General features: G+C 33.0%; 1 protein-coding gene across 1 annotated transcript in view; it reads right to left on the reverse strand.

The window, feature by feature from the left end:
* The window catches only part of LOC145838968 (uncharacterized), a 75,496-nt gene that overhangs the window by 22,583 nt on the left and 31,534 nt on the right, over positions 1–21,379 (reverse strand). Inside the window, 47 exon segments of the mRNA XM_082946587.1 lie at positions 242–390; positions 721–844; positions 970–1,046; positions 1,311–1,476; positions 1,768–1,890; positions 1,959–2,076; positions 2,217–2,386; positions 2,720–2,986; positions 3,228–3,326; positions 3,509–3,628; positions 3,910–4,071; positions 4,491–4,598; positions 4,741–4,929; positions 5,284–5,440; positions 5,529–5,638; positions 5,770–5,943; positions 6,220–6,371; positions 6,663–6,759; positions 6,982–7,222; positions 7,395–7,585; positions 8,160–8,276; positions 8,542–8,704; positions 10,919–11,064; positions 11,354–11,482; positions 11,635–11,970; positions 12,029–12,083; positions 12,168–12,352; positions 12,529–12,641; positions 13,530–13,653; positions 13,785–13,895; positions 14,041–14,154; positions 14,594–14,760; positions 15,286–15,539; positions 15,606–15,712; positions 16,171–16,383; positions 16,647–16,843; positions 17,045–17,189; positions 17,659–17,778; positions 17,969–18,184; positions 18,288–18,440; positions 18,811–18,960; positions 19,140–19,256; positions 19,816–20,007; positions 20,300–20,449; positions 20,593–20,787; positions 20,969–21,001; positions 21,062–21,200. Coding sequence (XP_082802713.1) covers positions 242–390; positions 721–844; positions 970–1,046; positions 1,311–1,476; positions 1,768–1,890; positions 1,959–2,076; positions 2,217–2,386; positions 2,720–2,986; positions 3,228–3,326; positions 3,509–3,628; positions 3,910–4,071; positions 4,491–4,598; positions 4,741–4,929; positions 5,284–5,440; positions 5,529–5,638; positions 5,770–5,943; positions 6,220–6,371; positions 6,663–6,759; positions 6,982–7,222; positions 7,395–7,585; positions 8,160–8,276; positions 8,542–8,704; positions 10,919–11,064; positions 11,354–11,482; positions 11,635–11,970; positions 12,029–12,083; positions 12,168–12,352; positions 12,529–12,641; positions 13,530–13,653; positions 13,785–13,895; positions 14,041–14,154; positions 14,594–14,760; positions 15,286–15,539; positions 15,606–15,712; positions 16,171–16,383; positions 16,647–16,843; positions 17,045–17,189; positions 17,659–17,778; positions 17,969–18,184; positions 18,288–18,440; positions 18,811–18,960; positions 19,140–19,256; positions 19,816–20,007; positions 20,300–20,449; positions 20,593–20,787; positions 20,969–21,001; positions 21,062–21,200 — 7,135 coding nt within the window.

A 21,379-nucleotide genomic window follows, 5' to 3' on the forward strand; every position in this document is an offset into this window, starting at 1 on the left:
GTAAAAGTTTATTAATGAGATTTTGTATTTGTTTTTTGTTCTGCGAACATTAATGCAATTTTGTTGATGCTGTAATTTCAATGATATTTTCGTTTATTCAATGATTTCTGTATCAACTAATAGTAATTAATAATGATAACAAACAAATTATTTGGTTGCTCTGTGCAACTCTTCTGACCGTAAATTTACTTTCTTGTGTTATTCAAAAGTTAACACTCATTAAAAATTTTCAACTGTTAACCTTCGCAGTACATTCCAGCCGTGCACGGGACGCACAAAGTGACGTCATCATTTCGGTAGCTTGGTGAGTATGTGCCTTCCGGGCATGGCACCAACTTGCCATTTGGACAATAAAATCCAGGTTCACACACATTTTGATCTGGTACGGAACTGTTTTTGGTTTGGTTAGTTTGGTTATAATTGAAGAATAATGATAAGGATATCAATTAGTGTTGATCATGATACTTGATAAGTTTCTTATTGATTTTTTTATGGAGACTACAAAGTTATAAAAGCTATAGTTTCCTAATAAAATTTATAAATAACCAAAAGTGATGGGTTAAGTTTTTCATAATTTACAACAGTTGTACTAACTCAAAATTATTAAACGGTCATAAAATTTTGAAGTATTTACAACTGTTCGTAAGAAAAGATATAGAAGGTCTTTTTAGTAGACCAAGAGTGTTTTAAAAAGTTAAAGATGTCAAAACTCTACTTTACCTTCCTTCATTACAATAATAACCAGGTGAGCATTCAGCAAACGGATTTGATAGTTTTTCATATGGACAATACATACCTTCGTCGCATAACAGAGGCTTATTTGCTCCTCTCGGGCAATAAAAACCTGTTTATTTATTTTAAGCCATTTTTTAGCTTAAGGTTTTTAAATCGTAAAGAAACTAAAACATTTTTTAACAATAAAGTTTAAGTCTAAACGGCTGAATGCATAAAAAGTTAAAGTTTGTTTACCCGGCTGACAAATACTTCCAGTTGTGTCAACTAAAGAAGGGCAAACACAATCAAATACGTTCGTGCATGTTCCATTACTGTAATTTATTTAAATATTTTTTTAGCTAATTAACAATTGAAAATTAATTTAGATACATTTTTCTACATCTTTTTTTATTTATTATTGACTTACAAACATATTTCTACTTTGAAAATAAAACTTTAATACTTATCTTTAAGTTGTAAAAATACATGCTATACCACTTAAATTCAGTAATTTTTAACTCATTATAACTACTTGATTTCTATTTTTATTCTCGTTTTCTAACTTAGTATAAAATTATAAAATATGCACAACTGACGCGATAGTAGAGTTGACGACGCCGTAGTTGTGAGGAGTCGGTGTTGATGAGCTGCCCACACAATAGAAACCTTCATCGCACTCGTCGAATGGTCTCGTGTTGCCCACGCCTGGACAGTAGTAACCGCCCGGACAACCGTCGCAACCAGATGACTCGTCAACTTGTCCTGAAACATTTTTTTTGATCTATGCTAGATATTACCTTTAGAGTGAAATTTAAAATTCAAAAAACTATTTGTCAGGTTGCAGAATCTTTGTTTGTTGTTGACAGTCGTGCGGTTCAGTTTATTGCTAATCAATTAAACTATCAAACTTTCTTCAAATACTAAGTTTTCTAATAACTGACATACAAAGGTAAATCAGCTAGGTGTTCGTTATGCCAGAGTCCAAACAATTTAGCTTAAATTTTTTTTAGGCTTACGTAAAAACTTTAAAGTTACTAATTTATTATTAAACACCTGTTCGATTGTTGTAAGTTCCCTCGGGGCAGGGATACTGATTGAAGTCTACTGTGCCAGGTGGGCAGTAATAACCTTCCATACATATTTGTGCATCGGACGAGCTTCCGTCGCAGTAGAATCCTGAAAAAAAATTAGCATTTAAGAGATTTTGTTCTTACTAGTTTCTTTTTATTTTGTGCTTGATCTACCTGCTTTGCAATCATCGCACTTTTCTAGCCCTTCCACTTCAGCGAAAGTTCCTCTCGGGCAAAGTTCCGCAGAACCGTTGGGACACTGGTATCCTATACCACAGGGCCCACCGTCGCCCTGAAATCATTATTTTTACTACAACAAGCAAAGAAAAACTTGCTAACATGGTTTCTAACAGATGACATTTTATATAAATATAACTTAGTATAGCTTGTCTAACGTGTAGAAGCGAAACCAAACATTTAAAGAAAACGTACCATGTTAGTAATGTTGTTAGGGTTCGGCACGTCCACCCCAGACCTGCAGTCGAAGCCGGGCGAGCAAGGGGCGGTGGGCTCTTCAATGTGCAGTTGATCACAGTAGTGCCCGGAAACGCAGTCCAAACAAAACACGCCACTGCTCGCTTGCAACGACGGGTTGTAAGTACCTTTGGTGAATTTGATAATTTTATTTGGATATAGTAATGCTAAGTTTTATTATAAAAGTAGATGTAAAAATAAAGTAAAACTTTGTAAACCATATTTACGCATATCTTCGAAAAATTCTGATAGTTATCAAAAACGCTCGATAGTTTAAAAATTGAACTTTTTTTATTGTTAAATTCCTAAAACAGAAAAGCTCTCTAATAATATTACTTGTATTAATAAAGCAACACTTTATAAACAACTACTAACTAATCTGGTAACAAACCAAATAGCTGGGTTGGTAAAAAAAGACTACTCTAATCGCTAAACTCATACTAAAACAAAAAAAATCTCACCAATCGGACACGGAGTCCAATCGTAGCCGGTTTTTTCACCGCAGTAATAACCGGGTGGGCATGGCAGGGGCAGCGACGAGGCATCAACGCAGTAGAACCCGGCGGGGCAGTCGTCACAAACGTCCTGTTTCGTTTCGTTGGCGTACGTACCGTTTGCGCACGGTCGCGGGAGCTTACTGCCCTCCTCGCAGAAGTGGCCGGCCGGACACTCGTGCTGAGTGCTGGTGGAGGAACCGCCGTCGCAATAATATCCGCTGTCACATTTGTCTGTGATGTTTTTAATAAAATTATTAAATGTTTTTTTCAAAAAAATACAAAGCATAACTTAATTTCATAAAATTTTATTAAAGTAAGCTATTTTTTTTGTCTAAAAAGACATAAAAACTAAAACTTATACTTAAACCCAAAAAGGATTAAGCTAATTAAATGTTTTGTGTGTACATTACAAAAGTAAATAAGCAAAATAGTTACAACTAAAACGATTATGTGTTTAACAAAGTTTTTAAACCTGTAACGTTTTCATTTCCTGAACCGGAGCAAAAGTATCCAGGCTTACAGTCAACACAGTCAATTGGACTGGACTTCATCTCATACTCATTGAATGTTCCTTTTATATAAGTTTTCAAATACATGAACATCAATTTAGGCACATATCTAAATAACTGCACAGAAAAACTTGTTCGATAAAACTCTTTGTAAATGATTACCAACTGCTTAGTTTTAAAAAAGATTATTTTAGTTAAACTAATTTTTTCATGAAAATATTTTAAACTCTATCAAAGTGTATACCTGGTGGACATTCAGTAGGAGCACTACTGTTTGCAGGGCAATAAGACCCGGACGGGCAGACATCTCCAAATATCTCTCCTACAGGATTTATTTTTGTCGAATTTCCGCTGCAGTAGTAACCTACACAAAATTGTTTTTTTTTTTTTCAATTTTATTTTAACAAAAAAACTAACTATGTTATCGTTAGGTGTAATGTAGTGCACAACTTTTTAACAAAAGTTAGGTTATTAGTTGAAGAGAAAACTTCAAACACTTAATACTTTTAAATGAAACTTTTATAAGCTCTTATTTAAAATGTTTATTTGTACTTGGTGCTATAAACTAGCTACCGTTTAACTAACTATGTTCAAATTTATTTTAATTTACTAATTTTTATTTTTTACATTTTTTCATATAAACACCTGGTAAGCAAACGCCACTCGGTTCTTTGAGACCGTCTGCATCGCAATAACTGCCAGGGTCGCAGGGTGAACACTCATCAACACTTTTCAGGTTTGTCGCACCTCCGTAAGTACCAGCAGGACAACTTACTGGAGATTCGCACCCGGCAGTACAATAAGAACCTTTGAAAAAATTAAAGTTCCTTTGCGAGCAATATGAAAGTAATATTTTTTGAACAAAAAGTCATTTACTGCATATATGTATACATAATTTATTAGACAATGAATTAGAAAAAAATTCCAGAACATATGTTTTATAAAGATAATTGTCTTTATCTTCAGCTGGTTCAATTTAAAATAATATAATAAAAATAAAAAATCATTTAAAAGCCTTTAAGTTTAAATAATCACCTAATTTTATATATATACAATTAACGTACAAAACTTTTATAATTCCTAATTTTTTTTTTTTTTTTGAGGTAAACTAATAAAACTTTGAATCATAAGTTTTAAAATATAACATATTGAAAACAAGCTGTCTTTTAGTAGATCTTACTTTATATATATGTTTTTTTAATTTCATACAGAAAATTTCACTGTACCTTGGGGACAGTCAGTTTGATTTGGAGTAATAGACTTTGGAGGGCAGTAAAAGCCGGCATTGCAAATGTTGGTGGGCTCAGTTTGATTAGTTCTGTCGCAGTAGCTTCCTGTAAAAAAAACATAAACAATAAGTTAAATCATTTTAAAGCTTCAAACAAAAGTTAAAAGTATTTAGTTATTAGGTATTATGTATATTTCAAGTGCAAAAATAAAAGCCTTAGCTTTGCAATCTATACAAGTTAATATTACCAGCGTCGCAGTTTATGCAATCTATTTGCTTAGATTTTTTCTCGTAAGGGTTGTATGTCCCAATGTCACAAGGATATTCTTCTGCATATTTTGTTTTCACAGGACAATAGAAACCGGGAGGGCAAACTGCTGGAGATACAACTCCGAGAAGGCCTGCTGCAATTGCGTCCGCATGGCTGCAGTAGTATCCTAAATAAAAATAACTTCATATTCAAAGTTTTAATGATACTTAACGTGCTCATTTAACTATTTCATCTATTACTGGTTTTGGTGAGAAACAAACCTGACCTTGTCTAATAATTTACAAAATTAACAAAACAGTACACTTTTTTTAAAGTTACTGTCTTACTTATACTTTAAAACTTCAAAGGGAAATTTTCTTCTAAAAATCTAAATGTTTTATCAGTTTTCATTAAAAACTATTTCAGCTCTATATCAACATAATTTTTTAAACTCTATATTTCAAGTGTTTTTTAGCTGGAAGTAAGAACAACTACTTTTAATTCTCTTTAGTTTGTAAAATGAGGATGTAAAGTATCAAACCTGCTTCACAGTCTTTACAAGTAGGTTTTCCCTGTTCATTTTGATAAGTTCCGGACAAGCAGCTTTGGTAGTTTTCAGATTTTTCGGGGCAAGCGGTGCCTTCGGGGCATTTGTTGGCAGATCCCTCGGTTGACCCCGGCGGACAGAAATATCCGGGCTGTACAAAAGTTAAAAATTGTAAAATTAGGAACTGAATACCATAAACAATTCACCAATTTCATAATGAAAACGAATTGAAAACCAACTTTGCACTTGTCAGTTTGGACGTCGGTGCCGTTGTTCGGACAGTAAAACCCTCCACTGCAAAGCTGACACTCTGATTCTTCATAAGCACCTTCGTAGGGCTGGAAATTGCCTAAAAACACTCATGGTTTTATCTAAGCTCTTTTATTTCTTTTATTACTGTATAGTTTCGTTTTTTTAATTACTTAAAGAATAGAGTGATTTTGCCTACTTAAGTATTATTTATTATAAATCGCTTCTTACCCGATGGACATGGTGTAGGTGATGGACTTGCCTCGGGGCAGAAATGACCGGCCGGACACAAGTCCCCGTAAATTTTCCCAACTGGTCTCGATTCTTTGCTGCCACTAGAGCAATAATGACCCGCCTCACAAGGTCCAGAAACCTCTGACAACCCCGAAACGTTGCAAAAATATCCTGAAAGTACAACAACTTAATATTTAAGTTTAAAAAGGCTTGTAAAAAATTATTTACTTAGCTAAGTTATTTTAGCACAAAAAATTGTAAGTTTCAAACTTTTTTTTTCAAATAAAACTGACTGATAACTTACTAACATTGATGTTTTTTCTTAATTAATAAAAAATATTGAAATGATACGTTTTCTATCAACAATAAGTTTACAGACTAACACGGAATTTTCAATAAATACTCTAACAAGTTTTCATGGTCTAATAGTTAACAAAACATTCATACCGGCATCGCAAGGAGTAGGCACGCCGGATCCTTGCGGGCAGTAAAAACCCTCCTCACATCTCCCCCCGCCCCCATTCGGGAACATGCACCCGGAAATGTTGAAGTTTTCGTCGCTTTCCGGTCGTGGGCTGGCAGCTCCCAGTGTGCAGTACCTTGTAAAAGCGTTGTTGCAACAAAAAGTTTTACTTATTTCCTTGTAGTTTTCCATTCAAATTTCATAGTTTATTAAGCAAAGTCACGCAAGAGAATTGTTTTAGATGACTTTGATTTTAGTTATAAGTTGGCAAAGATGTTTTTGAAATCGGATAACAAAAGATTTAGTATTAGAACAAATAATTAGTTAAGTTTTTCAACTATTTGTTTTGTATTGTTGATTACTATCTATTATTGTAATATTGGTTACAACAAATACTAATAACTAAAATAAAGGTGTTTTATCTCACCATCCTCCATCACACAGTTTGTATGGTTCACTTAATCCTTCTTCGTCACAATAAAATCCTCCTGTGCACAAGTAGCAATCATCTAACGCCTTCCCACCTAAAAAACAATAAAACCCACCATAAAAACAGCTTATTTGAAAGTATATGTTATTTTGCTTAAAAAAAGTATTGAGAAAATTACTTAATTACAATAATTGTATTAGTTCAGGTCAACCTTAACTTCTTACAGGTTATATTTTTAAAAAATTATCCATAATTTAGCTGTTAATGTTTACATCTAATTTTTATAAACAACCTTGAAGAAGAAAAAAACCATCACCTGTTTCATTTCTAAAAGTGCCCACGGGACATTGTCTGGGAAAAGCGGAGTTAATAGGGCAATACGTGCCAAGTCCGCACTTAGTTTTGTCAGAAGCCCCTTCGCCACAATAATAACCTGCAGGACAATTTTTACACGACTCGCTCTGCTTGTTGGCAGCGTACGAGCCTCCTGAACAGTTTTTAGGGGCCGCCGAACCAACAGGGCAGTAGGTACCAGGTGGGCACTCATCTCCGTTTATCTGTAAGTAAAACTTTGTTTTAACGTCTCAACTAGTACAGTATTGTAAGTATTTTTTATTACAGCAAAAACATGTTTTGTAAGCCGTTCAGAAAATTAATGCTAGATTTTAAATGCTCTTGCGCTTTTATGACAAGTTTTTTAGCACCATAAGCATAAAAAACATGGCTAACACTTAGAATGGGAATTTCGTTCTGCGATCCGGAAACGCAGTAGTACCCAGCAGAACACTGTCCGGTAGGTGCCGCAAGACCGCTAGTTTCGCAGTAATGTCCCGGAGAGCAGTCCTGGCACGAGTCTGATGATTCCTGCTGCCAGTCAGGCTGGTACTTGCCCGCATTGCAGGCGTATGGCTCGCCTGTGCCTGTTGAAATAAGGTACAAAAATTACGGAAAATAATTTCAACTTTTATAACAAACTTTTTTAGGTTGATTACTAAAATTTCCTAGTTTAACATAAAATTGTACTAGCTAGTTGTCATAGTTGTCTACATGTCTAGTTAATTTTTTTTGAAGTACTTTTTCATTTAAATACAATAAAACTACTATGCAAGTACTCCTTAACATGATTGAGTTTCTATTGTTCAACTTTTAATCTGTTAATTGCTGTTAAGTTTTTTTAGTTATTATTGTGATTTTTATTTCTTTAAAGTTTAAGTTTCGACTATAAAAAACTATTATTTACCTTATTATAGTAAATTTAAGCATGCTGTGTATTACAAAATGCCCGAATTTTTTTTTGTACACCAGTTCCTTATACCCTTTTTTTCTTGATCATTTTGTTATTTCTTTTCGTTTTTGTTCAACAAAATTATCATTAACTTAATGTACGATATAACTGTAATACTTTAAATTAAAGCTTCTTAGTTTAAAGTTTTTATAACCTTTTAAGCTTTTATGACTGTTCTTGTAGAAATTAAGATATAAAATGAAACAAACCGTTCGGACAGTAAAATCCAGGTGGACAAACACCGGCGTTGCTTGCTGCATCTCCCTTGTAAGATGGTGTTTTTGAAATGGAAGCATTTCGACAATAATAACCAGCATAACAATCGCCTGTACGGCAAAATCGACTTTTTTTAATTATACAAATTTTAAATGTTTTGAACATTGAAATAAAAATTTGTTTGCTAAGTTTTAAAAGACTTAAACTGTATATATTTGAAAATTTTGTTATAAATTAGTTCAAACTTTAACAATAGCATCACACATTTATCTATAGTATTATAGAAATGATCACAGTCTAAACTAAACAGTTATATAAAGTATAAATACAAAATTATCTTGAATAAAAGTAAAAACTTAAGTAACGTAAACAAACCTTCAGGGCCGGTAAGTCCGTCTGTAGAGCAATATTTTCCAGGGCCACAAGGGGTGCATTCATCCTCACTGGTCAGACCTTCTCTGTTTCCATAGTAACCCGCGGTGCAGCTCGGGATCAATTCGCCAGTACCTTCGGGGCAAAAAGATCCTTGCGGGCAAACCTAGTTTTTCAAAAAAGGTGAGTTGAATGCATAAAAACTAGTGAAAAAACTTGTTAACCTAGAAGTAAACCAATTAAAAGCCTAAAGTATTTTGTTTTAAAACGTAATTTGTAGGTTTGAATTTTTTTATAAAACTTAAAGTTTGTTTGTTATAAATTACAAAAATATTATTTTATTAAACTTAAAAGCTTACATGTTACGCAAGTAAAAGACCTTATATAACTTGAAATAACTTAAACACCGATAAAAAAGCATACACCAATTTCAATTAAAACCAGTTTGTACAAGCTTAGCTCTTCTTATCAAATTAACGAATTCGAAGATTGAATCAAATATTAAATAGTGTTAGTACTTGTAGTAATAGTTTGATCTCTATTCATTTTAGTTGCACTAGCTATCATCTAAATATTAAATTTGTTGTTAGGCTTTGAGTAAAATGGGTTAGTATGATTTATATTTTACATATAATAGACATGCATACTTTGCCATACAACAAATGCTAATTTATTGTAAGCCTTAAAGAAAAAATTAATTAACATACCTAGCATAAAACAGTGCTAATATCAATTTTTTTAATTTCATCTTAAGTCAATTTAGTTACACTAGCTTTCATCTAAGCACTAAGTTGAGTAAATATGTTGAGTAGGTTAGTAAAATTTCTAGTTTTTGTTGTTTAACAGCAAATCTTTAAATTTTAACAAAATAGCTATCTTACATCAAGCAATTTTTTCATAGATAAAGGTACTAAAAAGGCAGCGGGAAACTCTAAAACTTCCCAACAAAGTAGTGGTGGTAAGAAGGTAAGTATTCAATATTAAATTTCAGATACTGTATTAATTTAATAGCATTAGTAGTATAATTTCTCATAATTTTAACTGGCTAAGCATACCTAAATATCTCTCAAATAAATGACTGATAAAATTGTAAAGTTAAAAATACTTATAGCTATTGCTGCCTTTTTAAAAAACGATTAAAGCTATTCAGCTTAGAATAAAAACAAATTTTATAAAGGTTGATGGTGGAAAAGGTAGCAGGAGTGGAGCACCTAGTAATCAGCAGCCAACAAAAACAGCCAAAAAGTTGAAGCAACAGCCTCAAGCTAATGTTGGAAATAAAACTGGAGTAAGTGTAACTTTTTGTAAAAAACCACCATTATTTAAAAATTAATTATGTTTTAAAGTTTATACCCTAGTGAATTTTTTTTTTGCAGTTTATTGTGAAACGCAAAAATTATGAAAAAATAAGTAGAAAAGGTTAATGGGTTAGAGCTAAAAGTTTTACTAACATCACATAACTAAAAAGTATTAATTGACAACTAAGGATTTATGTAATACTCAAAACAGCTATTAAATAAACAGTTATAAACTATATATATCTGTACTTTAGCAAAAAAGTAAGTAACTGTAAAACTAATTTTACGATTATACTCCAGTACAGTAAATTTGTAATGCTCTATACCAATAAACACTCTATTTAATTAAGAGTTTTTATTGATGGGTTTACCTAAGTTTCCCAGTATAAGTAATACATATACAACAAGATAAGTAGATTTTCGATGCTTAACTTGATTTAAATTTATTTTATTTTGAAGCGCTATGATGGTATGAGCGGTCTACATGGCAAAGATTTTCTACAAGCAAAGCTCAACAAAAAGAAAAAATATCCAGGTGAGTCAAGCATTGATCCAAATAAAATTCGTAGCAAAAAGTTTTCTAGTTCTGACTCTGACGATGACGATGATAAAAATTGTGCTTAAGCTCATTTGTTGTTTAACATTTCTGTTATCCCTGCATTTGTCATTATAGATTTCGTTGCTTCTTGTTATGTTATAATGTTGAATTAAGTTTGTTAATAAAAAAATATTTTATAACGGATTTTTTTTATATGGTAATAGTTTAATATTTCTAGTATGTAAATGAAATACCCTCAAACTTCAACATAAGTTCTATAAATAGATAAATATTATCTATTATCCATTAATGTAGTTAAACCGAAAATTAATACATATAATTTTGTTTCACTTAAAAACCGGCTCAAAAACAGTTTTTTTAATTGTAGAATGTTTTAAATAAAATCTTGTAATAAATCTAAATAAAACAACTGAATCATTTTTTAATGTTGTGAATGGAAAACGGCAATGAAACAAAATCAGCATGGAAACTAAATACTCATCTCACTAACCAACTCACAATACATTTTACAACTCATACCAACATTTTTACTATCGTCGACGCAGTAAAACCCTGCTTGGCACCTCTTACACTCAATTTGTCCGGGTAGATCCGTATTGCTTCCGTCCTCGCAAATTTTCGGAGATGCAGAACCTTCTGGGCAGAAATATCCGACAGGACATTCTTCTTCTAAATTGTTAATTAAATAACTGTTGAAATTAAGTACTAAAATACAAGTTTATCAGATATTTTAGGACTCTATTAAAACACTAATAAAGTATTAAAGTTATATAAAACTTTTGGTAGATAATGATAGTAATTAGCATTAAAATAAAGATTCCTTGAGTTTATAGCATACTTGGCAGAGGACTCTAAACTTCTGAAAATATTTAATACAAAAAGGTTTAAAATTTTTAGGTATCATTTGTGTTTTCCAGTTTAAAGTTTTAGTAGTAATAAATTTTACTTATCGGCAAACCTTGCGATGAATTGGAGCCTTCAGGGCAGTAATATCCCGAAGTACAGTTCACGTTAGGTTCAGTCAAGCTCGGTTGCGTACAAGCCTGGCCAGCAGTGCATTTCGAACACTGGTCTCTTGACTTTAAACCTTTGAGTTTTATTTAAATGTTAAGTTAACTTACTTTTTCTTTGACAGTTCACAGCTAAGCAGCAAATTAAACTTTATTTTTATTTCCGAAACGAGCTTAAACAAATTTCTAAGTTTTAAGCTTCAAAAATAAAAACAAAACTAAGCTTTACCCTCAGTTGGGCCATAGGTTCCGGCCGGGCAAGGGTCCGGCAACGCGGTACCGTTCTCGCAGTAGGAACCTCTGGGGCATACGTCCCCGGACACTCCGTCCGTCGGCGAATAAGAGCTCGAGCCGCCCGAGCAGTAAAACCCCGCCCAGCACGAGCCGGTGGGGGCGGTCCCTCCGCCCACACAGTAGCTGCCTCCATCGCACTCTGCGCACAGCTCGGAGGTGTTGAGCTTCTTCTGGTCAGAGTAGGTGCCAGGAGGGCACGGGTACTCGGTGGAATGGTTCGTTCCTGGTGGGCAGTAGAACCCGGCCTCGCACTCTGCTGGCGTTACTGTACCTGGAATTTTTTTATAAATAGTTTTCAAAGCAAGTATTTTTTGAATGAATATTATTACCTGACGTTGGAGTTGACTCGCAGTAAAACCCCTGAGGGCAAGTTTTGCACTCTGCCTGTTGGTTTTTATAATATTTAGCATTATTTTCTAATTTAAATTAATACATTTGATAATATGCTCTAACACTATAATATGTTACTTGTTTTATTGCGTTCTGATAAGTTCCGTCTTCGCACGGTTGCTGGTCGCTCGATCCTTCTGTGCACTTGAAGCCTTCTTGGCAATAAAACTCATCCGGGCTGGAAGTATTTTGGCCACCCGGACAGTAGTAGCCTTCCAAGCAAAGACCGGAAGTGCTACTTTGCCCACCAAGACAAAATGATCCTGTTAGAAAACAGCAAAATATAGGTTTGAAATTTTAAAAAACAGAACATATACACAATGTATATTACACATTAAATTTCTTTTTTCGTATTACCAAGTATTTGTTTTAATATCTTATTTCGTATTATTGTTTAGTATTACCGTAAAATTTTTTCAACACTTGCAAATAAAAGAACCTGATGTGCACTGTTCGCAATCTTCAATTTTTTTGTTTTCATACGATGGACTGAATGACCCTGGTGGGCAAGATTCCTTGTCAAGCGTTCCCTTTTCACAGTAATGACCAGGTCTATAAATACAAAAAGTATTAACTATAGAATGTAAATAAAATACGTATGTTATAATTTTTTTATTTATTAATTTATAATTTCAATTTTTTTTCATTACTTAAAAACCTTTTTTTTTAACTTGACAAATATGCTATCTTATTTATAGATAATAGCTTAAACAACCTCATGTTATTTTATTTTTTCACTGACTATTTTATATAACTTTAAACTAGCAATAACAACTTGTACTATACTTAACTTAAGTTTAGAACTACTTAAAGCTTTTACTCATAGCTATTTTTTTCATTTCTTACAAAAACTAAACAAGGCAGAAAAGATAGACGGTGCCAAAAATCAAACCAACAAAACAGTTTTGTTAAAAAGTATTGTTTAGTCCTAAGTTCGATAATTTCAACATAAAGCAATTTTAGCTAAATGAAAAAAAGTGTTTAACTAAAACAAACTATCAAAAATATTAAAAGTTATGTGCGGAATGCTGATATTAATCACTAAATCTTATTTTAAAAATAGTTTTATTGGAATAGTTTATTCACAAAATGTACCAATTACTTCACAAACACCATTCATAATTTTTTCAGTGCAAGCAGTTTGTTTAAATACTTGTTTATGTATTTAACTTTACCTTTAATAATTTAGTGAGCAAACTTAGAATTTCAAAAAGTATTTCAAGCAGTAATGAAAATTATACATTACACAAAAGTTTTGTATATAGTTTTTAATTCAAAACTATACAACTTTTATCAAAACAAATTGACTCTTAGATTAGCATGCTCGTGGACTGATAAAAACAAAGTTATCTAAAATTCTAAATAATATACCAACACTTAATCGGAGGTATATCAAAAAAAATACAGTAATGTTGTTAGACGAAATGAAAAGAAACAAACGGGCAAATGTTTCCAGTTACTCCGTCGGTAGGAGTGGAAGATGTTGCCCCACCGACGCAGTAAAATCCTTCCTTGCACTTTCCTGACGTCACCGTGCCTAAACCGGCAGTTTCACAAAACTCCCCTGTTTGATTAAAGTAAATAAAAAATTTTATCTTTATTAAAAAATACATACTTAATGATTAAAGATGATAATATGTTTTTAAAGCTAATATAAAGTGTCTTTTTTTCCACGTAAAAAAACAAAAATTTAACCTGAAGGACACAGCACTGGTTGAGTGGACTTCGGAGGGCAATGGTATCCAATGGGACACTGACCTCCGACCGACGTCACGTCTTCTTCCGGTGGACACAGGCAAGAAGTCGCTATCAGAAAATTATAAACATTTTAATTCATTCATATCGACATTTTACTAATACCTTATTAAATGAAGTTTGTGTGTGATTTCAAGTTAACTGTTTATAAAAATACAAGCTTATGTGAAAAGGAAACAAGCTGTTTCTTGCAAACCTGCTGTGTTGTTGTAACTGCTCGGTGTGGACGAGTGTGAGCAGGTGAGGCAATACCACCCTTCCTCGCATTCCCCTACGGGCTCCAACAATCCCGTGTCGTTGCAGTACATCCCTGTGTAAAGATTTTAAATGAAAACTTGATGATTGTGTTGACGTGCTCTATAATACAAAGCAGATTTTTGTTTGAGCTGTGCGCTTTGATAAAGAAAGTCCTCATTTTTTGAAAGTTTAGAAATAAAAGAGCTGATACTCTTTGAAAAGTTTCAAAAATTTGATATATTTTAATGGAAGTTTTTTCGGTTCAGTTTAATTTTAAAGTTTTTATTTAAGCTTGTTTGAGAATAAACAGTTGTTACTTGGTTTAAAACAAACAAAATTCTTTCAAAACAGCATATTGTTTTATTTAGATTATTTACTTTACAAAACTACTAAAGTATTTAAAAGTAAAAACGATTTCCACTTTTTGATACTTCTGAACTAGTTTTACTAGCTGCTTATAATCAAACTAGCTCTTTGAAATAACGTTCTAATTAAAAATAAGCTAACAGTACCCGGGTCACAAGGCAAACATCCTCTCACAGAAGTTTTCTGAGTGCCGTTGTTGAAAGTTCCGATGGGGCAGGGATGCTCGTACTCGTCTGACGTTCCTGCAAGGCAAAAGTGGCCAACTGGACACACATTCACAAACGGGTCCGACGTGTTTTCAGGACAGAAAAACCTGCATGTTTTTAGTAAAATTTTATTGCTGTTCATCCCACGTTTAGAAATAATTGTAAAAACAATTTTTTTAAACAATTTAAAATAAACTTCGTTTCTAATATTATGAACCGAGTCGATGAAAGTAATTAAAGGATAATAGCTAAGATTATTTTTAGTATTAACAAAACTAAGATTAAAATCATTTTAATTAGTTAAGTTTTTAATAAGTCTAACTAGTTCAAATAATAATCCTAACTCTATTTCTACTAAAATTCAAATCATTCTATAATATAGTTTTTTTTTTGAAACTTTTATTCAAAACATTTTTGTATTTAATTTAAAAAACTGAGGTTATAGCTAACTTATTATTTATATAGACTATCAGAAAGTTTCTAGTAGTATGTATAGTATTTAATTAGAAAACTGTATTATTTGTATTGTTCTTAACAAAAACGTTATCATAAGCTAACAAGTTATTTTAATATCTTTTTAGTAGCGTTTATGCATCTTTGGTTAATGGTTAAAATTATCAATTTAAACGAACCCAGCGGGGCACACGAAGCACTCGGTCTGCGCCGGCAGGTTGTTATAGTAACCGACGTCGCATGACAGGGGCTGGGACGTCCCGTTGGGGCACCTGTACCCCGTCGGACACGGACCACCGGTGTCGTCAGGGACGGGGTTGTCAGGGTTGATTGCACCCAGCGTGCAGTAGTACCCTCCGTAGCAGTCCCCGCTCGGCTCTGTAAGGCCCTCAGTTTGACAGTACTTTCCTGGATCACACTTCGCACATTCATCCTGTATTGTTATTTTATAGTATACGAAAGTACTTATATTTGTGAGTCAGGTCTAGCCGTCGCAAACCTTTGACTTTCTACCGGTCTGGTTGGAGTATGTGCCCTTTTCGCAAGGTTGCTCGATCGGAGTACCCTCGGGACAATAGAAGCCTTCTGAACACAAACCGTTGTAACCTGTCGTACAAAAGTTTTTTTTTGTAAAAGGAAATAAATCTAACTGAATTAGCGCTTTGATTAATAATTAAAAGGCAATATTTAACATTTTTTAATTATATATAAGTTGTATCTCAATGTTTATACTAAAGCAAAAACTACAATTAGTTGTGTAAAAGAGTGCATATTTTAGTATTTATATGCTTTACTAACATATTTTTATAATTGAAAAATATCAAGATAATAACTTAACATAGACTTTTTTATTATAATTGATTTAGATAAACTTAAAGAGTTTTTTTTTTTTTGATTTATAACTCTTCAATTCTAATGTCCTTAAAAAGTTAAAAACAATTATGTAGTTAAACTTGTAATAGAAGTTTAAATTTAAACTTTACAAATGTATCGAGGAAAAAGAAACAGTATAAATAAATTCAGTTGTCTAATGCAATACAAAGTTTTTTAACATAAAAACAAACCATCGTCGGGCGGAGTCTTAGAAGAACTTCCGTTGGAGCAGTAAAACCCGGCCGAGCACATTCCGACCGGCCCCGTGAGCTTTGTTGCGTCACAGTACATTCCCGCGTCGCAATCCTGACAATCGTCTTCCGATTCCAGTCGTTCCGAGCTTCCGTAAGTTCCCATCGGGCACTCGGGAATGACCGCTCCGGTCCCGATCGGACAAAAATACCCTATTATTTTATTGAAAGTTTATGTTAAGTATTAAAAATATTTTTTGTATTTTTTATAAGATTGAAAGATTTTATTTTTCTTAATTGAAAGTTTATTGTCCTACGCTGGACCCAGGAATCAAAACTTAGGCCACTTATACTAAAAGAAAGATTAAGAAGAGACGAAAAATTATAAATAATTCAAAATATTTATATTGTTTAAAATCGTAAAACATAATTTAATTAATTAACTGATATGTTCTAAAATATATTAAACCGCTAACCTAACGGGCAATCTTCAATGCTACTGCTACCCGTGCAAAAGTGTCCTGGTTCACACGGCTTGCACGAATCTGCATTCATATCTAGGTTGTAACTTCCCTCCTCGCACAGTATCGGTGCCGGGGATCCACCTTCACAGTAACTGCCCACAGAGCAGTCTTGTTCGGTAGGTGACGTGCTTCCAAGCGGGCAATAGTATCTGGTAAATGTATTATTGATAAATTAACTTTTTTTTATTTTAGAAGTATACTAACTTAAAACTAAAGAAGATTTATTTAGAATTATTTACAATTGTGTAAAACTAATTAGATTTTTTTTTGTTTCTAAGTATTTATTGGCTTTTCTAAACGCTTTATTAAAAAAACGATCTGTTTTTATTCAACAAATAATTTTCAGTTACTTGGGATCGCAGGGTCCAGTAGGTTTTTCTAGTTTGCTGGTTTCGCAGTAATATCCTGGAGTACACTTTTCACAGTCGTCCTCAGACTTCTGAGCCGTTTTGTTGTTGAAAGTACCCGAAGGACAGTCTTCGGGCTTCAGGCAACCTGGGAAATAATATATTATGAAAATTTTGTTAAACCGAACTTAATCACACATTTATAAAGTTGATTATAAAACGTTTCTTGCTTTAGCTTTTAAACAAGATACAAATATAATTAAATTTAAAATTAGTTTTTAAAGAGGTTTTACACTTAATATGAAAAATGAAATATAATCTGCATTATTTTTTTACACTGGGATTTAATATTAATTTTTTAAACGAATCAGAAAAAGTTATTTCAGTACTTCTCAAGTTATAAAATCTTCTAAACACTGTCTTATGTAGATTTACACAACAATTGAAATCAAAATAATGGCTCAAATTTTTTTTTAGACACGATGTTTATTAACTTTGGACAGAAACATTATTTAAATCAACTATTTTTAAAGTATAGTCAATATACTTACGTTATTCAATAGACTTATTTAAGCTAAATTATATAAACAAATATTTTTGCAATTTATAATACTAACCACTTGTGCAGTATTGTCCAACTGGACATTCTGTTCCAGTTATCCCGTCGTTAGGTGTCGCAATTTCTGCACCACTGACACACCAAAAACCTGCTTCGCAATCGTACAACGGTGCCAACACTAAAAAAACAATATACTTGGAGATTCAATACCAGCATGTTGTAGCAAGGGCTTAACAGTGAAGCCAACTAAAACTTAAATTAAACGTTTAAACTTTTATTATACTGAAATTCGTGAAGATGATTAAACTTTTTTTAAAGCTCATTTTTCGACAAAAACATTAAAAATATATAATATGAACAAAACAAACAATCGACAGAAGTAAGTCCTTCGACGCCGCAAAACTTCCCAGCCGGGCACAAGTCGCAATCATCAGCACTTTCCAACTGGGTTTTGTCTCCGTACCTACCCACGGGGCACAAGTTGCTGGTTGGTGAAGTTGTGCCAACCGGGCAGTAGCTCCCAAGAGGGCACGGGTACAAAGCGAAGTCTGTTATCGGTCCGTCAGCCTTGCTGCAGTAGAAGCCTTTAAAAGTCATTCGATTGTGTTACCATAAATATAAGGTTTTATTTGATTAAACTAAAGAAAGCTTAGATTTGTTTAAACTGTACTTTGCAAAAAAAAATACCAGCGTCACATGGCAAGCAGCTGTCCGATGCGTTGTTGGGTTGATAGAACCCAGATTCACACAGTTTCTGAGTTGGGGAAGCACCGGGGCAGTAGTAACCCGCGTCGCACTCAACTTCGTCCCCCTGAATTGAACCGGGTGGACAGTAATATCCTGAGTTTTTTTATGATTTAAGAGTAATTCAACTGCCGTTAAGACTCTTAAACTTTGAAAACTGTTATTTTTCTACAAAATAATAGTTTTTAGCTTAAAATAACAATTTTTATTATAAAATCTTTTATCAATTACTAACTATGCTTAAACTACACTTTTTTCGATTTAAAATATAATATTGTGATTCTAATCTAACACGAGATAATCTTATTTGCAATAAGTTATATTACTTTCATACAATGTTCATAAATCTTTTATGACCGACAAAAAAAGTACGGACACTTAGTTCAAGAAATATGACAAATATCGAAGTTTAAACAAACTGATTTATTTAGTTTTATTGAGTTATAGTTTCCATAATAGTTTTTACCTGGATAACACTCATCTTTTGGATAAGTTTGGTTGACTCCCGGGCAATAAAAGCCTGCGGTGCAATCCTTGCATTGTGACGAATATTCAAAACCTGTGCCGTTCCCATAAGTCCCTGCTTTACATGGTTTCGGATTAGGTGTTCCTTCAGCTGTAATGGTTTGTTTTATATAACTAAAATTTTGTTGTTGACTGAAAAGTTGTTTAAAATACTTTAAGTGTGTAAAATAAACGTTTTCAATAAACTTTAAGTCAGTTATAATAGTTGATAGCTAATAAAATTTTGGTCAAAAACATTTGTTTGAAATTTTTTTTTAAAGTTCAACTTACGGCAATAGAATCCGGCTGGACACTGGTATCCGGTAACACCGTCAACAGGCTTGCTTGTCACGGCTGCTGACTCGCAGTAATAACCACCAGAACACTTCTTTGTTGGCACAGAAATTCCTACAAGATGAGTGTAAATAACTGATTTTGCAAACTTTATTGAGTATTACAGTGTTTGATTTATAAAACATTTTTTACCAAAAGCCCAACTAAAATAAAAGTCTTTTTTTAAACAGTTTTTGTTGATAATACGTATTCTAATATTAATTTTTCAATTTTTTTTATTTAATAAAACAAGTCTTAACATAGAATCAAGAAATTATTAAAATTCAAAAAATGTTTATAATAACTTGTATCATACACTTAATTTTTTTTATAAAACCTTTAAAAGAAGATTGTGGTTTTACTCAAATCCAACTAAGTTTTACTGTTTTTTAGTAAATTAAATAAAGTTGACCTCTGTACTTTTGTAAGATCAAAAAATAAATACAAACGAAAGAATATCAGTTAACTAATCTTAGTTATAATTTCTTAATTAAGTCTTCTGCTGAACTTTTCTTAAATATCATATAACTACTAAGATTTTTCAAATAAAGGTTTTTTCACCAAAAATCCAATAACTTGCATTTTAAAAATACGCATACTTTCACTTTTACAACTAAATAGTTCACGCACTGACCTTGCGTGTCGCAGTAAAATCCGCTCGAACAAGGCACGGGGTAGCCGGTGTTTTCCGGGCAGAAGTAGCCGACGGGGCACACGCCAGATGTGACGTTGGGCGAGCAAGTGCAGCTTTCCGACGAGAGGTCGGTGTAGTTGGTTGTCGTGCTCGCAGGCGTGCTTTCCCTCGCCCCGCTGATGCAAAAGTGTCCTGTATTGAAAATTTAACTCAAAGTATAGGCAATGTTCACTTTTACACTGTATAAAGTTAAATTTAATTTTTTTTTGTATGATATAAACTTTTTTTTTATATCAAAGCCTAATAAATTAACAATAACTCCATAACAAGCACTAAATTTAGTTTTTTTTTTTATAAAACTTCTTCAGATAAGTTTACAAGTTTTGTTTCCAGCTTTATCTACTTGCGCTTTAAAAATGCAAATAAAAAATGTTTGTAAGGGTTTTAAGTTTAGTTGTCGATAAAATCTTGCTTTAATACAAACCAGCTTCGCAAACTCCATCAAAAGTAGTGTTTCCATTTCCGAGACAATACTTTCCCATCTCACAAGGTTGGCAGTCCTCGACTCCTTTCGCCTGTTCCTTGTTTCCAAAAGTACCAGCAGGACAAGGCGTCAGTTTGTAATCTTCCGTACCTTAAAAACATCAAAAATAAAAACATTATACACTTAATAATAAAAGTTACATTTAGTACTTGTCTCAACACCATTTCAAGAACTTTTTCACCTTAACCATAACTAAAAAATGTTAATCTTTATGAAACCAAAACAAGGCAAACCTTCTTCGCAGTAATAGCCGGCCGGGCAAGGGTTCGTGGTGTAGTCGCGCACCCCGTACGGACAGTAGTAACCGGCGGGACACTTGTCGCAAGCGGACAGCCCGGTGGTGTTGCTGTACGTCCCCGACGGGCAGTCTCTCGGCGCCGTTGTGCCTTCCGGGCAGTACTTACCTATTGGACATTCGTATCCTCCCTCTGTTTTGTTTGAAATAAATATTTTTGTCAAATGACTTTTGTTTAAGATGATAGTTATGTTGTGTTAATAACATTTAGTTTGAACAAATATTTGTAGCTATTATTTTTTCTAGTTTTTTTTTAACTAATAACAATTGCAATAAACAATTAAAATTAAAATCATTAGAATCTGTAAACTCACCATCAGGGCAATAAGTGTCGTTAACGTAGGTACCTGTAAAGTATTTAATATCAAGTTTTCAACCTAAAGAAAAAAAATTGCCGAAGCATATACCTAGCGGCGTAGGAAATTTGGAGCCTCCGCAACAGAAAAATCCAGCGCTGCAGTTCAATGAAGGCGAACTTATGCCGTATACAGGGCAGTATTTACCAACTGAGCAAGGAATGCAATCATCTTTGGATTTACCACCCTCCTAATTTTTTACTTTGCATTTAAAATTAGAAACACTTAAAACCGGACAAAATGTTTACACTTTAATATCTCAAGACATAAGTTTTTGAAAATCTTAATTTTTTTTTACTAGTTTATAAGATTAAACAACGACTGTTCATTATCAACATATCTTAACTGATAATAAACTTTAAAAAAAAA

The sequence above is a fragment of the Thalia democratica genome, chromosome 1 (genome assembly GCF_965202585.1).
Source record: "Thalia democratica chromosome 1, ktThaDemo2.hap1.1, whole genome shotgun sequence".
Taxonomy (NCBI): Eukaryota; Metazoa; Chordata; class Thaliacea; order Salpida; family Salpidae; genus Thalia; species Thalia democratica.